General features: G+C 36.4%; 1 protein-coding gene across 1 annotated transcript in view; it reads right to left on the bottom strand.

Moving 5' to 3' along the window:
• Positions 1-18,087, bottom strand: part of LOC582974 (regulator of G-protein signaling 9) — a 40,631-nt gene that overhangs the window by 1,385 nt on the left and 21,159 nt on the right. The window contains exons 5-12 of the mRNA XM_030984964.1: positions 16,680-16,756; positions 12,098-12,179; positions 10,370-10,471; positions 8,209-8,270; positions 4,223-4,336; positions 2,674-2,877; positions 1,908-2,126; positions 770-946 (exon numbers count right to left, since the gene is read on the bottom strand). Of these exons, the coding sequence (XP_030840824.1) occupies positions 770-946; positions 1,908-2,126; positions 2,674-2,877; positions 4,223-4,336; positions 8,209-8,270; positions 10,370-10,471; positions 12,098-12,179; positions 16,680-16,756 (1,037 nt within the window). The remainder of the gene's footprint in view (positions 1-769; positions 947-1,907; positions 2,127-2,673; positions 2,878-4,222; positions 4,337-8,208; positions 8,271-10,369; positions 10,472-12,097; positions 12,180-16,679; positions 16,757-18,087) is intronic.

The raw sequence follows: 18,087 nt of genomic DNA, 5'->3' as shown, positions 1-18,087 counted from the left end.
AATGCTTCGCAAAAGCTCCATATACGGACTCTTCTTTTACTTTTGCAATGCATATTGGCACGAACTTAGATCAAGATCTATCGGCAGATGTTGTTTTTTTGTTTTTGGAAGTTTATTTTCGTCTTCATGTCAACAATGCAAGATAAAATTGTCGGTAAGATCGATCGAGATTCAATTGTATTGAAATTACCAACCAATTATTCGCACACATACGGTATCCTCCATCGCTCAAACCATTTTTTAACATGTAAACCTATGGGGTAACCATGGAGACTGACCTATTTTTTTAATAACCATGGTTATTAAAAATATTAAATGTTTTAAGCATGGTTACCGGGAATTTTACAGGAACAGTTGAAGTTTATGAATGCAATTTCGACCAATCAGATGGCTGGATTACTTAAGTGAGGTATATAACACTTTTTATGATAAATCAATCTGCCTTTACTTCATATTCCATGAACGATAGCTGACTGTGAATTACATGTTTGTATCTTGAGCAGTGATGTTGGTGCGTAACATCAGATAGGCTTCTAGGTCACCAAGTTAGGTCTAGTTCAATGGCTCTACATGTACAAGAAAAACACAAATTTACATATCATATTTTGATCTAAGAAAATGAAAATCAGGAATTAAGTGGATTTCCACTACAGCTTAAATTTTGAATTGAAATTGAACATGCATGAGAGCTTAAGGATGTTGGCATTCCAAAACGAATACTGTCTTGAATTTGCTAGTAAATCTGAGTTTATGGTCTTGTACTACTCACATGTTGGCTAGTTCAAAGTCTTGTAGATTACTAGCGCTCAGTGAATGTGTCATAGGTCGGTCACTCAATGAGTCTGAGATGTCTGTTCCAAGACTCCCTCGTCGCGGGTATCCCAACGGACTTACATCTGGTGTGACCTTCGCTGACCTTAAGAAGCGCCCTCCAAATGTGAAGAATCTGTGAAGTATGAGATCAATAGTATGTTTGCTTTTTACTAGCTATCTTTAATTTGTTGTTTTCCTCTGAAAAATCTTGTTATCGTTAGTTGATCATCATTTTCAAACGTGTTTATTTATTTTGTTGTTGTTACATATCCCTCACTATAAGTCCCTTGTATGTGTGTGTTTTGAGGAATCTCCCTCCCCCTCTCTCCCCTCCTCTCTCTCCTCTCTCTCTCCTCTCTCTCTCTCTCCTCCCTTTCTCCCTCCCCTCTCCCCTCCCCCTCTCTCCCCTCCTCTCTCTCCCCTCCCCCTCTCTTCCCCCTCTCTCCCCTCCTCTCTCTCTCTCTCCCCTTCCCCTCTCTCCCCTACCCCTCTCTCCCCTCCTCCCTCTCTCCCCTCCTCTCTCTCCCCTCATCCCTCTCTCCCCTCCTCTTTCTCCTCCTCCCTTTCCCCCTCCCCTCTCCCCTCCCCCTCTCTCCCCTCCTCTCTCTCCCCTCCCCCTCTCTTCTCCCTCTCTCCCCTCCTCTCTCTCTCTCCCCTTCCCCTCTTTCCCCAACCCCTCTCTCCCCTCCTCCCTCTCTCCCCTCCTCTCTCTCCCCTCCTCCCTCTCTCCCCTCTTTCTCCTCCTCCCTTTCCCCCTCCCCTCTCCCCTCCCCTCTCTCCCCTCCTCTCTCTCCCCTCCCCCTCTCTTCCCCCTCTCTCCCCTCCTCTCTCTCTCTCCCCTTCCCCTCTCTCCCCTACCCCTCTCTCCCCTCCTCCCTCTCTCCCCTCCTCTTTCTCCTCCTCCCTTTCCCCCTCCCCTCTCCCCTCCCCTCTCCCCTCCCCTTCTCTCTCTTTCTCCCCCTCCTCTCTCTCCCCTCCCCCTCTCTCCCCTCCCCCCTCTCCCCTCCCCCTCTCTCCCCTCCCCCTCTCTCCCCTCCTCCTCTTTTCCCCCTCCTCTTTCCCCCCCCTCCCACCCTCCCTCACTATTCACTCACTTTCGTTTAGTCCCATTCTGCATAGCCCTTGCTAGTAGCCCCTTGTAGGTGTCTGACTTGAGGAACCTCTGGTAGGAATCTTTCTTCATCAGAAGGAAGATGTGTTGCTGAGCGGCTTCAAAGGCAAACCTGTTTGGTTTCCGTAGTGACTGCTGAGTCAGTTCCATTGTCCTTCCATCTACATTGATCTCACATGGTGCTCCTGGTGCTAGGAATGTTCTGTTTGATTCAAGGGCAATTATTATGAGAATATTACTACATGTGCATAATATTCATTCACTTTGATAGAAGTACATCCATTTTGTTTTGTAGGTGAATAATATACAAGGAGAAATGAAATTATCATATTTTTAAACAAAATAATATACAATAATACAATGAAGAACTCATCATTACTTCACCAGTTTTGAAATACCAGTTGTGAGAACAATTAGCACACTTCATCAAATTCTGCCTGTACTCAGTCAATGTTATTTAGAGGTAATGTGCTGGACACCAAATATGGTATAAATATAATTAATGTCACAATGACCTAGAACATAATGTCATCATATTTATCAATAACAATGTCTGCAACAAAATATTTTGAAATTGATGGGTGAATGCTTTGTATTTATGACTCGATTCTGAGAGCAAGCAATTGGATCCAGTAATGTAGATGTTTCAAAATGTTCCAAACTTTTTTCCTGATCTTCCATTCATCTCCTCTTCCCCTTTCTTCACATCTTCACCTCATCTCCCTCCTCTACTCACTCTGCACCCTTACCGGTATATTTCATGGACCATCTCGGGAACCATGGATTGGGGGGCGTACTTGAGCGTTTCACACGCTGACCAGAAGCGGATGTTCTCCTGACTGTATTCCTTCTGCAGAAACTTCTCAAACTCGTGTTTGCCCGTCACATCTGATAACAGCTCCCTAAAGCTGATAGCCCATCTTCTAACTCTCCTCTCTGTCGGTGTGTCAACCCTATAAAACCAACATTGATAGTCAAATTAACAAGTAGCCTCTGATATTAGCTCCCTGATACTGATAGCCCATCTTCTATTAAAGCATGTCTGTACTAGTTTGGCCAGGAGGAATTAGACCACCCATCATGGTCACTGACAGGTGGTTATCTCATAAACTCAGCTCTCAATTAACATAAGAAAAAGAGGATCATGGGGGACCAACAGGCACCACTTAGCCATTGTTTTCTATATAGAGGGAGCAAGTACATGTAGCTACAAGAAGTGCAGTGGGGCTTTGAACCCTCCTCCCACTATGTGTGTGTCAACCCTAAACCAAGATAATACTGCCTGTTTCTTAATCTTATTAAAACAGGTTCTATGTTCAATGTTTGCTGTATCATGTATCCTGGCAGTGCACATGTCTACCCTATTAAAAACCTGAAATTTGCTCTGTTGATTAACCTGTTGAGTACTGAATTCTGTAATTTCAATAGGCTTAATATATGAGCCACCCGGTCCCAGTAGGCAGTGGGATAAACATGAAGTAATACTCTCTCTGTGGGTACTATTTCTCTTAATTCAACAATGTTTAATTTCAGTTATTATTCAAAACTCTTGATAAGGTAGATAGATCTCTTGCTTCATGTTAGAGGCAATTGTTTTACATTTAACAAAAAATTATGACCTTCTAGTAATAAAAGTAAATGGAAACATTAAGCACCGGAATTCGACAATAAAATGATAACCTTTTCTAGGGTGATTTTGATATGCTTATTAATAGACAAGTCAAAACTACACTATCTTATATCAGTAAGCAATATGAGTGGGGGAGAAAATTGCTGAAAGGTCACATCATAAAATATTCAGCATATCAATCCCCATAATGAGAAACCTTTTACCATTATTATAAACCCCTAGCTATGAGTATCACGAAAGCTGTGGATTACCATATCTTAATACTAACCAATAGGATTCCTTACGGGGGTGTATAGGGCAGGTTAGGATTGCAATGAGTCTATACTTGTAGAATACTTGACATGGGTGTTTTCCCCACCCCCCCCCCCCCCACTCCGTGAACCATGCGTGTTACCAAAATGTCTGGTAAAGGGGTACTTTTCACGCACCAAAGTCCGGCTCGTAGTACACAAAAATCCAGCCATATTGACTTTACACACCGGACTTAGGGGGTGTTTTCAAAAGGAGGGAACATGCATATGCGTACCCTAAATAACACTGAGTGGGGGGGGGGGCCGGGTGTTTTCCTGTTCGAATTGGGTTTCATGATAGCTAGTATGCTTTGATGTTTAAATTTTATTTCCATTTTTTCCATATAAACAACAATTTATGAAATATGAATTACTTACAGCATGGTGTTGAGTGTCCACATAGTCGTATCATCACTAATCCATGGGTTACTCGGCTGAGCGCCTGATATGAAAGGGTCATGCTCAGCAAACCTCTCGCAATATCGTATTAAACTGCAAAAGAAGACGAGTTTAAATCAAATATGGTAACATAAAGACAAAAATGTAAAAGGGTCTGATTCAGTAAAATATCATATTGCTGTACTATTCCTGAGAAAAACGTTATAATGTTTTTTTTCTGGGGTTGAGCACAAGATATTGTAAGGTCATATTTGCCAAACCTCGATCATTTATGTCAAATTAGAAGGACAGAAAAATTAAATACTAGCTTGTCAAGTGAAACACAGAAACTCTTTTTAATTCTAATATATGAACTTTAAGAATTTTAATTCCACATATATATATTGATATATACAGGGCAAATTGGAGTAGCAGAAAATAATATCTGCGCACAACGAACACCTTGAAGAAGAGTAGTCAGTGACAAGATAAGTAAAGAAGAAATAATAAAACCACCTTAAATGATACAAAATATTCTACATTTCGAGGGTTCAGTGACACAAAGACGTAGCTCCCTATTTTTTGCCAAAATGAGTATTTAATATCAAAATGTCCAGAAAAGTGTGGGCTTTCCAGGAAACACAAAGACTTAACTCCACCCAACACCCCATTGAATTCAATGGCTAGTGGAACATAGACTTAACTCCTTAAGGCCCAAATGCTCAGTGACACATAAACCACTTTTTCTCAAAATGGAGTTACATCTTTGTGTCACTGACCCGTCGATCTTTTGCTACATGTATAAGCTTTTGTCAACAAATTTATTCAAACACCAGTTCTTCAAACCTTGAAAATGGGGCTCAACCGTTGTTAGTGTGCACAGTTCAGAAAACAGAGGATAGAGGATAAGTCTGCTAGAAAACGTCTTTCCAATTAACTGTATGAATTATTATATTACATCACACCTACATCTTATGAGACAAATCTTTAAATGCTTGGCTTTTTATTTTCATTGTTCATCTTGAAACTAATAATATTCAGTATGGTAATTTTCATCAAAGTTACAATTTGTGAACCCATTTTGAATGTCAAGGAAGTAAACAAGCTTTCTTCATTGAAAAGGTAATCATACATAGTATATAATTTCAAGCAATTTAAATCTCTACAGCACTCAAATGATTAGAGGAACAAGTCTGGTAAACCAAGGATTATATATTTTTCTTATTCAGAGTGTTCTTTACCAGCTGCAAAGGCATTCACCAGAATAATTGAATTGGTAATTTAAGTGCTGATCAGGCTTGCTGCTGATAAGCTACATTCCAGATGAATTAATTTAGCATTAAAAAAAAAGGTTTTCAACCTTCGTAATATCAAGCTTATTAATCAGTAAGAACATTAAAAGAAGACATTTTTCACTCTTTTTGTCCCTCCCCCTTTACAGTGCCTCTTGTTTAACAAGAACAAGAAAATACCAATAATAGCTTTCAAATGTTATCGTATGAAATATAAATAATTCCTTTGTTTTAGTAGCAAACACCATTATAATACGTAATTTGGCGAAATTAAGTGGCACAAAAAAGGAGCATCCAGATCGCAAAATGCATAATTGTTGTAAAATCATATTTTTATGGCATTACTGTAGAACCATGCCAGTAGGACAGAGAGCTAGTAAGTATCTCTTCTGCGTTCTGCCTCGATAAGACTTAATAATAACAAAAAAATGTTATTGAGACTTGGCAATGTCGATTCACCAATGTCATTAACAATTATGCTATTTGCATTCTGGATGTATCTTTGTATGCCACAACATTTCACTAACTAGCTACCTTATGATGATGATAAATGATGATGTGCACTGGTTTTGAACATCTACATTAGATGTATTGCTTTCTGATGAAATTCAGTTGTCACTTTACATCTAAGAAGTTACCGGTAATGATTTCATAAAGAAAACCCAGTGGCACAACTACTAAAGGAAAGCCTTCCATCTTTTCCCTCAAAGAATTATGTATAAGGAGATCTGGGTCATAGTCTAATTATATATCTCTCAAGCAATTTCCATTTCTTACTCATGATGTCATGGCAGTGTTGGAAATGGTAATGTGTAATGGGTTGGATATATGTAACTCAATTTATCTTCCCTCCCTAAATAATGTAAATGAGTTCTATGGGGGAGTATAGTGGGTGGAAGGATAAGACACAAAGGAGGAAGCAAACTGAGAGTAAAATGAATGTTTCTAATTGGATTTGCAGCTACTGCCGTCTGTAATATATCAAATTGATCACATAGAGGATAATAAGAATTATTCATTAAATAAATACAGTCAAACCTTTCTATGAAGGCCACCCAAGGGAAACAGAAAAAGTTACCAGTGTAGACAGGTTCTACAACACACATCTCTTTCTCAAGGGAGACAAAAATGCATTACCACTATAACCAAGTGGCCTTTATAAAGAGGTAGCCACTTAATTAGACCGATTTGACTGTATAAAACAATAATTTCATATATTTTATTTTTTTCTTCACCAAGAGCTGACTACATGTAGCTTGGGGAGTATACCCCCCCCCCCCACCCCTCCACACACACACACTCAACAGTTCATTAATATTTTAATTTGCAATCATTTTCAAAGATGAAATAAAGTGTAAACCTTATAGATATACCTTCACACTTCATATTGCATTGAAATATTAATACTATTTATATATTTTACAACAATAGTATAGTATTAATGACTGCTTTGAGAGAAATAGTTGTTTTATTACGCTCAAGGGAAGGTTAGAATTGTGCTATTCCCCGAGGCTTGCCGAGGGGAATAGCCCAATTCTAACCTTCCCGAGAGCGTATGAAAACAACTATTTCTCGAATATTAAAGCAGTCATTAATACTTTTATATGCCAAAAAAAAATAGACTAAAAAATGAAAAATTAAAAATGTTCATCATTTTTGTCGAAGACGGGATTCGAACTCTTGCGTACAACAAGAGGTGTACCGTAAACCAACGCTTAGACCACTCGGCTATGGCCCGCCGTTAACATGCTTGGCAGTTTTCTCCAATATATACATTAAAATGGATTGAAACCGGCTTCGCGTGTGATGAATGCTTCGCAAAAGCTCCATATACGGACTCTTCTTTTACTTTTGCAATGCATATTGGCATGAACTTAGATCAAGATCTATCGGCAGATGTTGTTTTTAATACTAGCAGTCATTAATACTTTTATATGCCGAAAAAAAATAGACTAAAAAATGAAAAATTAAAAATATTTATCATTTTTGTCGAAGGCGGGATTCGAACTCTTGCGAACAACAAGAGGTGTACCGAAAACCAACGCTTAGACCACTCGGCTATGGCCCGCCGTTAACATGTTTGGCAGTTTTCTCCAATATATACATTAAAATGGATTGAAACCGGCTTCGCGTGTGATGAATGCTTCGCAAAAGCTCCATATACGGACTCTTCTTTTACTTTTGCAATGCATATTGGCACGAACTTAGATCAAGATCTATCGGCAGATGTTGTTTTTTTGTTTTTGGAAGTTTATGTTCGTCTTCATGTCAACAATGCAAGATAAAATTGTCGGTAAGATCGATCGAGATTCAATTGTATTGAAATTACCGACCAATCCTTCGCACACATACGGCATCCTCCATCGCTCAAACCATTTTTTAACATGTAAACCTATGGGGTAACCATGGAGGCTGACCAACTTTTTTTAATAACCATGGTTATTAAAAATATTGAAATGTTTTATGCATGGTTACCGAGAATTTTACAGGAACAGTTGAAGTTTATGAATGCAATTCGACCTATCAGATGGCTGGATTTCTTAAGTGAGGTATATAACACATATTATGTACAGGAAAGAAGATATACAAATTGTTTTGTTTTTTTAAACTACAAGCAATGTAAGAATATAAGAGGTATAGTACAACTTAATGCTTCATGCAAGAGCAAGAGTTCGGAAATTGATGAAGACTTACACATCTATTGCTTTGGATGTCTTAATGGTCATCTTGGACAGTCTATTTTGTAGATAGGTCACCTGTAATGGGAGAATCAATCAATTATGCATTGTATGCAAATCAAATACAAATCTACATCACCTAAGTTATCTGGTGTATACCCAACTCTAAATCTTATAACATGTTAAACCAAATGTGTTTTTTGTAAGAGCCTGTATGTGTGTGTGCAGGCGCATAGGTTCTCTGAAGATGAAGATGATGAAGAAGAATAAGAAGGTGAAGAAGAAGAAAAAGAAGAAGAAGAAGAAGAAGATGATGATGATGATGATGATGATGATGATGATGATTAATCAGAAGAAGAAGATAATGATGATGATGATGATTATGAATAATTAGAAGAAGAAGAAGAAGGCAGAGGAAGAGGAGAAGAAGGAGGAAGATGAAGAGGAAAAAGAAGAAGAAGAAGAAGAAGAAGAAGAAGAAGAAGAAGATGAATAATCAGAAGAAGAAGATGATGATGATGACGATTATGAATAATTAGAAGAAGAAGAAGAAGAAGAAGAAGAAGGCAGAGGAAGAGGAGGAGAAGGAGGAGGAGGAAGAGGAAGAAGAAGAAGAAGAAGAAGAAGAAGAAGAAGAAGAAGAAGAAGAGAAATGTGAGTATATGATAGGGTGGACAGTATATTTAGGACTACCGGTATGCATTCATCTGAAATATATACTACATGTACCATATCAACACAATTACTAATTTGATTGAAAAGTTATCCTAGCAAGGCACTATATACAAGAATATTATGCCAAGAGGAATCACATTATGTACTGATGTATATTACACCTCAGTGACCTTACCATATATTCTAATAATCCATTTCCATTTCTATGGGAACATTTAATTACTGAATTGCTATTGTTTGACATTAAATTTCATATCTATACAAACCCAAATGTGTTGTCAAACCTTTACATGGTTTGATGGTGAATAGGGTAATTTAATTCAGGTATACATGTAGTGAATATCTAGTTAAATATATTTAATAACATGTGATGTGGGTTGTTCTCCAATTATCTGGAGACTGAGTGGGGAAAAACAAAAGTAGGGTGTGGTCCAATCATTGTATGGCTTTAGATGATCTTATGAGCAGGTTAATTGCTAAGCTATACATCATCCACGGTCAGGTAAAACATACAAGAGATTAAAAAAAAAAAGTCTGTACACCACCTTCAGCTTGTTGGTAATAATGAATGCATGGCTGCATTGTATTACACAATCCATCATACCATTATTTGAATGCATTGTCGTAGCTCATTGTAGAAATTAGATGACTAACCCACACACAAAGCACTGAAACACTTGCCGAGACAATTAACTGTGAAGTCTTCAGTCATCTAATTGGTTTCTACTTTCGTTAGCAATATTATATACATGTAATGAAGGAGGGTTCCTTTTTCATTAACAACTGTTACATAGATGATAGGAAGATTTCTAAGACGTTTAAAGTTTGTTGGTTTTTCTGAGAAAAAAAATCTTAAATTGTAATTTAAAATGAATCATAATGCTCTCTATTGCATTCAAAATATCTGAACCAGAATTCTACCATCTATCAGCTCAGGGGGTTTGATTGCAAGATTTTTCCACAAATCTCTGTTTTCTAGCTGCCACCCTAGTCTTGCAGTCGTCATTCCACTCCATGTCTAATTACTGGTCCCCTCCCAAGTAGTTCTTGATTTCCCTCTGGGTCTGGAACCTTCCCTTTTTTCCTTCCAATAAATCTATTAAGAGACTACAAAATTAATCAATGCAAATGCAAAGAAATACCATACTAAATAACTAGAATTATTCTAAAAAATGTGTTTCGCTTAAAACAATTGTCCTTTAAATCCCATCTGTACTAGTTTGGCAAGGAGGGATTAGACCACCCAGGAAGGTCACTGACGGGTGGCTATCTCATCAACTCAGCTCTCAAGTAACATAAGAAAAAAGAGGATCATGGGGGACCAATGGTCACCGATTAGGCATTGTTTTCTATAGAGGGAGCAAGTAGCTACAAGTAGTGCAGTAGGCCTTTAAATGACTGTATTTACTGCATAAAAAAGAGAAGTAGTACAAATGATTATGATGAACTACACATCTTAAATATATTGATGGCTATATAGTACTCATAACTTTGATACTCACTTGCTTCTTGAATTCTTCAGGGGACGGTTTCTTTGTTCTAGCTGGTTGAGAGTTTTTACATTTTCTTCTGATATCCGCTTCCAGACAATTTGTTTGTCCAGGCTGTTTAATCATAAAATGAAATTAAAGACAGTATTGATCACAAACCTTCAATATCTTTATGTATTAGAAATTCCTATGTCGTCATCATTCAGCAATTGATTTTCATATCAATAACAATAGACCATTTTTTTAATGTCATCAAATTAATGCCCTAATCTTTGTTGAGATATAGTGCTTCAAAACAAATTATTTTATTCATCTATTAATACGAATAATTGTTAATAGTCAGAATGCGAATTGCGTACATTAATTGTTGCTACTTAGGACACACATTACACAAATAGGGCATTTCGAATATGACCTATTACACCTAGTAAGTTGCAATTGGGATAATGCATAGGCGAAGAATCAAAATTGGGAAGAATATGCTTAAATACTACTGAAGAGCAAATTTATGCATGTATGTGTTGAAGTTTTATTACTCAGATTTATACATGAAAATACTCTTTTATTCTTTACACAATGTGTATAATCCATGTAAGAGTAACACACCCCCTTTTTTCCTCTTGGGGGGGGGGGGGGGGGGGTAAGGATTAGAGGAACTTGGATGGACTTGTACATGTTTGCTAAACAACCAATTAATAAATGTAATAAAAGTATGTAAACAGTAAAGAGAGAAATGAAAATCAACTTATGTCATATACTGGTACTTCAGTTCTTATAACTGGACATATTCCAAGTTTCCTGAATATCACAAAATGCCGCCCTGGGTTGAAGGAAAATTTCTATTTTGCCAAAGTGTATTTTTCAGACAACTCTGTGTATATAGGGCTTCCCTCCATTCAAAGTCACATGAATCAAGGAGGTATATCTCTGCATGAATCAAATAAAGAATATTGACCATGCAGAACGAAAGATTATAGAAGATTTGGCATGAAGACCTTGCAGATTGCATTCCAATCATGGAAGCTGAGATTGTGCATGTATAATAGCCATAGGGAATAAATCCAATCAGTATCATGGTCAAAATGATAAAGCTTTTGGAATAAAGGGATATACCTGTATAATTGACATGCTATCTGTCTTAGAATTGTAAATTAAAGGAGCATGCATGCAAAGAGTTGAACAACAATAAGTGGACAAGTTCCTTATGGTTTAGCTGGCTGGAATAAATTTAGACAATATGGAAAATATTCAAAGCAGGGACATTGCAGTACATGGTTGAATAATTATAATAGGATCATATCTAAATAAATGTGCGGTCTTCTTTAAACAGAGCGATAATTATATATAATAATATCAATAATCAGAGTAACCGAATTGATATTACCAGCATGAATTTGTAATCCTTGCATTATTTGATATAGCTTATTGTATGCTAGCTTAGAGCCAAAAGGGCATAAATACCTTCTGATATGATACAATTGTGCTCATGAATGAAATGCATAATACCTTGAATTTATTGAGACTAGGGGTTTAAGGTATCTTTATTCCTACAAAATTCTCTCATAATATTAAAAATTAACCAATATTATAACCATTTATCCACTTTAATTTTCTATTTGCAGTATCACTGGTGTCACACACAGTTTCCTGATGCGAGGCAAGGTGAATACCCATGGCCTAGCTATTATGGACTGCTTTAATAGACATCACATTATGCAGGATATAGATACGCATACTCACGGGAGGGTAGTGAACACGCCAGAAGGCTCTTTCTTGAGCGTCCAACACGATTCTATCAGCTTTCTTTCTATGCTTGGCCAACCTGTTTGCAGGGGATGGATGGAAGGAGAATGTATACTGTGTCAATATTGAGACTACCTGGCTAGCTGTCATCAATGCCTAATACAGTATATGGAAACATGATCTGTTCTCACTAGAGTATTGAGATAAGGACATAATATATTTCTACATGTGTCACATAGCGGTCAAGTCATGGAGGAGTGCGTCATAATAATATTTTAAAGTCACTCTCTGATGCACCATGTACATCTCATTGCTCTATAGTTGACAGTTCTTTCTCTTTTTTTGGCTGAAAAGGGAAATAAAATGAAATCTCATATTATTTTTCAATAGTACCTGAGCATTTTGGTTAAGAAAACGTTTTACCCATTTTATATATTCAAACAACACAGTTAGTAGCAATACCATTAATTTTGGTGGTTCTGTAATCCATGGACCTTTCCATGATTAATCTACATACTGACGGTGGAGATTAAATGAAGTCCCTGCAGGCAGTGTGAACAATGCCTGTAAGGTGACAAGTGTTTAGGCAGTGTAAATATCACTCCCTTTTCTCTCTCTCTCTCTCTCTTTCTCTCTTTCTATCTATTGATCTCCCTATATATCTCTCTATCAATCTCTCTCTATCTCTATCTCTCTCTCTCTCTATCTATTTTTCTCTCTATCTCTCTCTCTCTCTATCTATTTTTCTCTCTCTCTCTCTCTCACTCTCTCTTTCTATTTCTATTTTTCTCTCTCTGTCTATTTCTCCATCTCTCTCTCCATCTCTCTCACACTCTCTCTATCTATTTCTCTTTTTATATATATATCTCTCTCTGTCTATTTCGCTCTGTATCTATCTATCTCTTTCTCTCTATCTTATCTATTTGTCTCTCTCTATCACTCTCTATCTCTCTCTCTCTCTCTCTCCCACTCTCCCCCTCTCTCTCTATCACTCTCTCTCTCTCTCTCTCTCTCTCTATATATATATCTATTGCTCTCTCACACAACACAACAAACATACACACTCTCTCTCTTTATTCACAGCTGAGAAAGTGAGATTGTGTTACCTCTCGCAGGTGAAATTTTAAATTGCTCAGTTGGTGACATGAATTTGGATGCACTTGTAATATAATTCTCTGCACACACTTGACAAAAGAGTAGGAGATAGTGCAGTAACTTAACTGTTACAAGAATGTAAGATTCAATGTTTCATAGAAGCAGGAAAAAGCTGTGGAAGTGTGAGAGTTTGATACAAATCTCTATTTTCTTGCACAAAACTTGGAGAATCTTGTTGTATAATTAGATGACACTATAATTATAATTAGAAAAGCATTATAATTATATTCTTTCCTGTGTTTACATCTCCTACCACATGTTGATAACAGCTCTGAATCTAAATTTAAATCAAACTCAAAAAATATATATATATATATATATATATGAATGATGAATAAAATTAGATAAAGTATTTTGTATCATTGCATTAACTGTATCTAAGGGGAAATAATGCACTTGTTTGGACTATGTTTATCATAATCTTTGTTATAATTTACCTAGTCAACACTTCACCTTCACAATGTAAAATGCACAAAACATCATGTTACAGTCTTAGGTTCCTAAGAGCATAGTTGTAAAAAACATGAATGTCTTATGATTTTATTTTTGTAAATAAATAATAGTTTATTATCATGGCTCTGCTAAAATGATCAAGAATATCATAAAATATATTGTAAAATGTCTTCAATTAGCAGAACCTTCAAACCTCATAATTAAGTCCTCCAGAAATACTGAAGAGTTATTTATTTTACAACATATCAATATCACAGGATATGGGGGACCATTCCTATCATTTTTCTAAAAGAAAACAGAAATTCATATCCTCTACAACACACTACTCAGATATAAAAAAAACTTTGAAACAGGAAGGAATTTCAAAAGTGTAAATAATCGTTCCTGACTGATGTCATTGCTCATTATGTTCCAACAGCAACAACCTTGCATGGTGTCATATATTATACATTCTACATTTGTATTGAGCCCTATAGAAACACAATTTATATTATTATTAATATTGTCATTATTATTATTATTATTATCATTACTATTTGTTATTAGTATTATCATCATTTTTTCAATACTATTACTATTATTATTATCATATTACTATTTCTATTATTAGCATCATCATCTTAATCATTATTATTATTATTATTAATGATATTATTATCTATACTATTATTATTATTACTAGTGCTATTATTATTATCATATATAAATAGAAACAAAAGGCCAAATCTGCTTCCTGTTTGTTTGCCTGTTCGTGACTTGTATGACACGGTTCGCAGCGGATCTAGTCTCTCTTCCAACTTGAAATGCTAGCAACACCTTGAAATTTCTATTTATATGATAATGAGGGGCCTCAATCAGAAAGATTGATACTGCCTGGAGCCAGAAGGCCAGGTATTAATTAATATATGTATATACTTTAAAAATAATTATCTTTGCCTTTGTTGCTGTTGATTTCACAAGTGCTCCTTGAGCCTTTGGTTACTTTCAAGTGGATTCAGTGCCTAGGCTTAAAATATCATGTTATTATAATTAACACAGAGTTATCGCCCTTCAGACTCTCAGCAGTCAATTTCTTGAAATCATTTATCTATTTTCTTTTATTATAATATCTTTCATAATCCAGTCGTAATACACTTCACTTCACTTCACTTCTTGCACAACAAATTGATTATATTTATTTTGCAAACGAGTATTATTTTTGTAACTGTTTTGTATAAATGTTATAAACGATGTAAATATGTTCATTCAGGGCCCCATGGAAGACCACTACTTGTTGGTGAATGGGCTACCCTGTCAAAATATTAGAAATAAATAAATAAATAAATAAAAATAATCATCTTATGCTGATATGAACTTAGTAGTATCATGAGGTAGCAACAACAAGTTCTCACCTGATATTTAGTTCTTGTAGCTATTCTTTGTACATTGTCATGTCAGTTAATATAAAATATAGGCAGTTGTGATAAACTTTTCAGACTCTTTGCTTATTCATTTCATTTTAATGATAAACACAACAATAACCTTTTAGCAATTTTAAAATACTACAATTTTTTAAAAGGCACAGAATGAGATGTATTTTTGCATTCTCTATCAGTTGGTGATACAACATCATGTGGAAACAACATTTTGGGACATTTTCTACATGTACATTTTAAAATCATTAAGATCACATATTTCCTTATTATTGTAAAACTATTTCCATTACTGGACAGTGTGTGCCTTTATTTGACAAACACCATAGGAATGCAGAATAATTGGCCTATATACATGCATAAAAAACGGTATGAACTTTTTTTATTTTATAGAAAACTGAGCAATAAATAGATTCTGCAGCTTCCATTAAATGTCCCCATTGATGTATTACTTTTGTAATGCGTCTAACGAGGAATAAAAGTATACTTCTAGATGTACATTGTATGGGGATTTTCCCCGGCCCCCCCCACTCAGTGTTATTTAGGGTACGCATATGCGTGTTCCAACCGACCCCCCCTTTTCAGCAAAAGTCCGGTGTGTAAAGTCAATACGGCTCGACCTTTTTCTTTTGTATACGAGCCTTTTTCCGGACCCCCCCTTTTCAGCAAAAGTCCGGTGTGTAAAGTCAATACGGCTCGACCTTTTTCTTTTGTTACGAAAAGGACATTTTGGCAACACGCATGCGGTCATTTTGAAACCTGAGTGGGGGGGCCGGGGGATTTTCACATTCAAACTCGGGGGAGGAGGAGAGAGGGAAGGAAGAAAGATGGATACAGAGGATCAGAAGCAGTGAGGAAAAGAGAACAAATAGAAAAACATATACCAAACAGAAAGAGAGAGAGAGAGGGGGGTAAAGAAGGAAAAGAGGGGGAGTTTAATAGTGTGACAAGGAGAGAGGGTGGGTAGAGAGACAGAGAGACAGAAGCAGTGAGGAACAGAGAACTTATAGAGAAACACACAAAAACAGAGAGAGAGAGAGAGACAGAGAGAGAGAGACAGAGACAGAGAATGGGAAAGGTGGAAGAGAGAGAAACAATCTTTTGCTTTTGTGTGTTAGTCTGTACATAGACCACTTAAATTCTTCTCTATTTGTAATTTGTATCAAAACAAGCTATCATTATCCAATTAGCTTAATTGGCTATACGGAACCGTTCCATTTTGAAACAACTAAGTGCATATCAAAAGACCTTTCTGTGCATTGTAACATACTTCATTTTCAAGGTCTATCTATTCCCTGCATATTCTCCTGCAGCAGAATATGGTAACTATTTGTCAATGTACATAGCAACCAGGGTCATTACATACTCATTTGATAATTACATATTATTTTATATATGTCTTCAACGTTTTTCCTGGCTTCGGTAGACTACAGAAACACAAAGTGGATTGCCACAACTGACTTTTTCCACATGTAACATAATACTCCAAACAGTGTGGCAGTGCCAATATATAGCAACGCCAATCTTGCAAAAAAGAGTTAATGGTTTAGATATCTCACCTGAGCTGTTCTTGAGCTTGTAAGAGAATGAATTCCCATTTATGTCCTAGCATCCGTTGGAGATTACTGTAAGCCGTCTGTAGAAAAGATAAAACAAACAAACATCTGCACTGAAATACGAATCAATAAAATGCCCCAATTAATTTTACCTGTTGACTACATAATTGTTTTATTCCCATAGACTTAACAAAGGAGCCACGCAGTTCCATGCAGGAGTCAATATAACTCTTGTTATACAGTGCGTCCCAGAAAAAATGAAACCGAGAACTATCGCCGTTTATCATAACTTAATCACAATTATAATTAATAAATGACACATATTTATGAAGCTTAGATCCTCCTCTTTCATTCGATGCAACTTATATTTCACGCATGACTGATTAAAATTAATTTGAAAAGAGAAAACACAAAAGTCATTTGGCGGACGGTTTCTGAATTTCAAAGCGAAAATCACATTTCTATAATGTATTAAGACCATCTGAAAGTGGAGATAGAGTCTTTATAAACATGGTTTGTTCGGGAGAAGTAGGGTAAGCATTAAGGGGGGGGGGGTCTAGAAGTAGTTTGTGTTATTATTCCTTTAGAAATTTCCCCATCTATTACCCAATACCCCTCTTTCACAAAATTATAGTAATAATGATGATGCCAATAATGATTTTATTGATAATAATGATAATAATAATAACGATAATGATACACATCTAATAATGATAATAATGATAATAATACATTTCTTTACCAGGAGAAGCCTCATCAACAGCGATGTTCTTTTTCCTGAGGGCCCTCCAATTTTTATGACCCCATTATTATTGCCAGGCTCCCAATTACTCATTGACGGAGGATGGCAAATGTGGGTGGTTGTCTTGCCAAAGGATGTAAGTGCTTGGCTTGGATTCAAACCCTCAATCCTTGGATTGCAAGTCAAGACAGTGTATGAACCACTTTCCCTCAAATTACCATGAATCCATGATATATTGATGATGATGATTTTAACTTTAAAAAATATGTGACTGCTAAAAAGAGAGAATATGCTTGTAAAGAATAAGCCAAAAGACTTCAGCTCTTTCAAATCTCTTAATCACCAGATACGGCAGGAACCTTTCCTTTTTATTAATGTATACTACCTTTAACTTGACTGCAGCTCTCCATAACACAATTGTTTAAACCTGCAACATGCATCAAATTTGCATTCAAATATCAAAAAAGCAAGCTTGAAGTCCTGTCTTATTGCCATGGCAACATCATGAAAAATCAATATTCATTGCAATCAGCAGTAGGTCATATCAATCTTTCTACGGCTATGAACAAACATTGCTTGGCAACACATTATGGTACAATTTCACAGCTTTCATTTCTTTTGTCCTGTCACGAGTTCCGTAGTCTACGATACTTCCATGAATGCATGGGT

Source organism: Strongylocentrotus purpuratus, unplaced genomic scaffold (assembly GCF_000002235.5).
Source record: "Strongylocentrotus purpuratus isolate Spur 01 unplaced genomic scaffold, Spur_5.0 spur5_scaffold_14, whole genome shotgun sequence".
NCBI lineage: Eukaryota > Metazoa > Echinodermata > Echinoidea > Camarodonta > Strongylocentrotidae > Strongylocentrotus > Strongylocentrotus purpuratus.
The sequence above is the reverse complement of the archived record's forward strand: the minus strand, read 5'-3'. Positions and strand labels throughout refer to the sequence as shown.